This window comes from Poecilia latipinna, unplaced genomic scaffold (genome assembly GCF_001443285.1).
Source record: "Poecilia latipinna isolate Pla-1442-1.1 unplaced genomic scaffold, P_latipinna-1.0 Scaffold2569, whole genome shotgun sequence".
NCBI lineage: Eukaryota > Metazoa > Chordata > Actinopteri > Cyprinodontiformes > Poeciliidae > Poecilia > Poecilia latipinna.
The window spans coordinates 626-4,010 of record NW_015115185.1 but is presented as its reverse complement, the minus strand read 5'-3'; the positions used below and the strand labels follow the sequence as shown (position 1 = coordinate 4,010).

Below are 3,385 nucleotides of genomic sequence, written 5' to 3'. Positions count from 1 at the left end.
ATGTCATAACCCCCTTCAAATAAAGTGTTACCGAAATTTTTCCTTTTTCCTTCAATATATTCTCAGCATACAATCACTGCCAACCGAGCCTCATAAATGATGATGATTATTGCTGATTTCATCAAGCCACTTCCTTAGGAAGATACAAACAACATGTTCATATGATCAACTAAGACTGAGAGGGAACAAGAACGTGGTTGGCAGAAATGTTAAAATATAACTGTGGGGGCCAGATGGCCTGGAAAGGGGGGATTTTCAAAGTTGCCATTACTGGTGAGGCTGTATCTGCACAACATAGCAGGTAACATTATGGTATGTTATTAGTAATATCTACTGCAATAGACAATAACTCCAGCTTGATCACACCCCAACAGATTCCCACATTTGGAAAGACTGCCACAGATCCCTAGAAGAGGCGGCTGGGCCGTCAGATAGACGCAGATGTAGCTATATAGACATCGAAACGACGTCAGTTTTGAAGCTTAGAAACCTGCCATCTTTCTCCTCAGCCTCAGTTTCTAACGCTTTAGCCTGACTTAACCCAACAGAAGAGTGCGAACCATTTCAGTCAGGATGAGGCTCAGGAACGGGCAAAACGCAGAACAGAAGGATGACTGTCTCTGTCCGGACTGACTGAGCTCACATTTCTAGCCGTCACGCACCGTCTGCATTCGTCTTTTTTTATGAGCAAAGTGCGGCACAGAGGCAGGTCTAGAACCAGCAGCATCTTTTCCTGACACCCAGCAGGAGATATGCGCTGTCTGTCCGCCCTGAATCACCGCGAACAGCGGAGAACCAATAAAACAACTCAGACTCAGTTGCATTGTCCCAATTTCCTCAGAGAGCATCTATCTGGTCCCTTGCAGCTACGGCTGCTCTCTCTTCTGTCTAAAAAAAAAAAATTAAAAAAAAAAAAAAAACAGCATTTACCTCCACAGTCGCCATGGCCGTCCACACCCAAATGATATTCATTTCCTTTGTTAAAATTCCTCCTTTTATAACCGCACACGTCAGGTTATTTAAATCCAAGAAAACCCTCGCACCTTCCTCCTTCGAGCAGCCCTCCTTTACCAGACTGCTCTCCCCGCGTGAGCTGCTCTCCAGTCAGCCTGGGACTGGCTCAACCCCCCGCTCTCCTGCACCTCAGTGCCGCCGCCTACTGGTCGTACATAATTTTGTCTCACATGTCAAAAATTTTCACGTCCTAAAAATTATATACTTTTATTGATTCTTTTTGTTTGTTTGTTTGTTTTTGAACCAATTAGTCTTACCTTCTTTTCCCCGAAATGTAACTATCAAATAGCATTTTTTAACTCCAGGATTGAGGATTAAGATGGGATTTTCCGGATATGCTGGCTTAAATAAACCTTGATTCGGTTTCACAAAAGCGGTAACACATAAATTACCATGGCGATTTATCATGCGCAGCTACCCTCCTCCACATCAGACTGACAGCCAGTAGGATCCTCAACTTAAAGTTGATAAACACATAAAGACAATTTCAAAAACAACACAAAGTAATATTGCTTCAAACTAATCAGAAACATGAATGACAAAGGCACCTGGCTTGGGTTGTAGTTTCTTTGATTTTTTTGTCATTATTGTATGAAAGCATGGTACAGGCCTGTTTGACTGTAACCAAACGCATTGGCTCTTTATTCAATCGGGTTGTAAAAATTATGGATAAAAATTAATTTCACTATCATTACTATTAAGAAACATGATCTAATGATCTTTAGCAGTTTTGTTTTCTTAAATTATTTCATAAATGTGTGATGCACCATAAAGTGCGAGAATTGAATCATCACTTGTTGATAGTCCAGAAAATCTATTTAAGAATATAAGCCACCACATAAATTAATAGTATTGCAATTTATCATATATGTGTTTTTTTACACTTAAATTGACCAAAATACCCTGTTACGGAGCCCCCCAGGGGACATGGGGAATTTTTTTTCTTTTGCGTTCTCTCGCAAAACTTTTGCGTTCCTTCGCAAAACTTTTGCGTTCCCTCGCAATAATCTACTGATCAGTTCATGCTGCATAATTGATCCTTTAAGCCTTTTTTACGGTGGCTGCCGTACTTTCTGCTTTAATACAAGCTTATAAGGTTTTTCCATGGACTATTGAGTTATTATCGCGGGGTAATAAGTCATCTGATTGTGTCTCCATTGTGTTCGTGTCTGAATGGTTTAAAGGGCTGCTTTCAGTGCCGTTCCATCTTAGCCTTAACAGACATAAATATGCAGTAAATAAATCGATGTTCAATCAGTTTTTTTGCACCAAAGCGTTAATAATAATAATCACGTTTTCACTGAGACTCTATAAGAGCAATATGAATGAAATAAGTAATTAGGGTCAAATTATCACACTGACCTGACACAATGGTGCTTTTGGTTTGTGCATCACAACCCAAACTTATTATGAATGGATCCTGTTTAGTTACTGTTAAATTCTGCGCTGCCACCTGCTGCTCCTCCACCCCGATGTGCAGATAGATAGATAGATAGATAGATAGATAGATAGATAGATAGATAGATAGATAGAGCTTCTTTGTGTGCTTTGGAGTTTCTGTGCTGATTAAGTTTTTTTGCGAAGCGATAAAAGCTGGGTAGCTCTTGAATTGCTACAAAATAAAGCTGTATTTCCCTCAACCCACTGGCTGCAATGTTGACATCTTGAGATGCCATGAGACCTAAATTCTGAACATCATGGAGTGCATCCCAGTTCTTCATGTCTGTCATATAACCATTAATTTTACCTTTTAAACTGGTTATATTGATCCTGTGTCGAGACAGAGGGATAATCAGTAGCCTAGCATCATGACCTGTTTGTTCTGAAGATCCTGCAGCTTCCACTTCTCTTCCTAACATGGCGCCTCCTCACCCTGACTCTCATACTGATAGGAGGAACAACAGAGCTCTGTAAAGTTAAAAGCACAACTTCTGAAGTTGGGATATTTTTCCTCCAACAGGTTCCAGAGGAATCACTTCAAACCAGATGTTGGACTGAATTTTATTTCACTGTCATTTGTGAATGTTAGAGCCTCAGTGCTCTGTCTCTGGTTTAGTAAGAATGCGAGCAGCAGTGTTCTGGATCAGCTACAGCCGTCTGATTTTTTTAGGCAGACCTGTGGAGTACTGTTGGAGTAATCAATGCAAACGTATGGATGAGTTTCTCTAGATCAGTGGTTCCCAAACTACGGCCCGTGGGCCGGATCCGGCCCGCCTCCACATTTGGTCAGGCCCCCTGAACAATACCAGAGACCGTTTATATATATTTTTTTCATATACTGTATTTTCTGGACTATAACTGCTACTTTTTTTCCTAAGCTGTGAATCATGCGGCTTATGTGTGGATTTTTCTTCAACCACCAGGGGGCTCT

At 40.9% G+C, this 3,385-nt stretch overlaps 1 protein-coding gene across 1 annotated transcript in view; it reads right to left on the bottom strand.

The window, feature by feature from the left end:
- LOC106938335 (cadherin-2-like) overlaps positions 1-1,124 on the bottom strand; it is a 59,974-nt gene extending 58,850 nt beyond the window's left edge. Inside the window, exon 1 of the mRNA XM_015020320.1 lies at positions 931-1,124. Within this exon, the coding sequence (XP_014875806.1) occupies positions 931-972 (42 nt within the window). The 5' untranslated portion in view covers positions 973-1,124. The remainder of the gene's footprint in view (positions 1-930) is intronic.
- Positions 1,125-3,385: the final 2,261 nt, after the last annotated feature.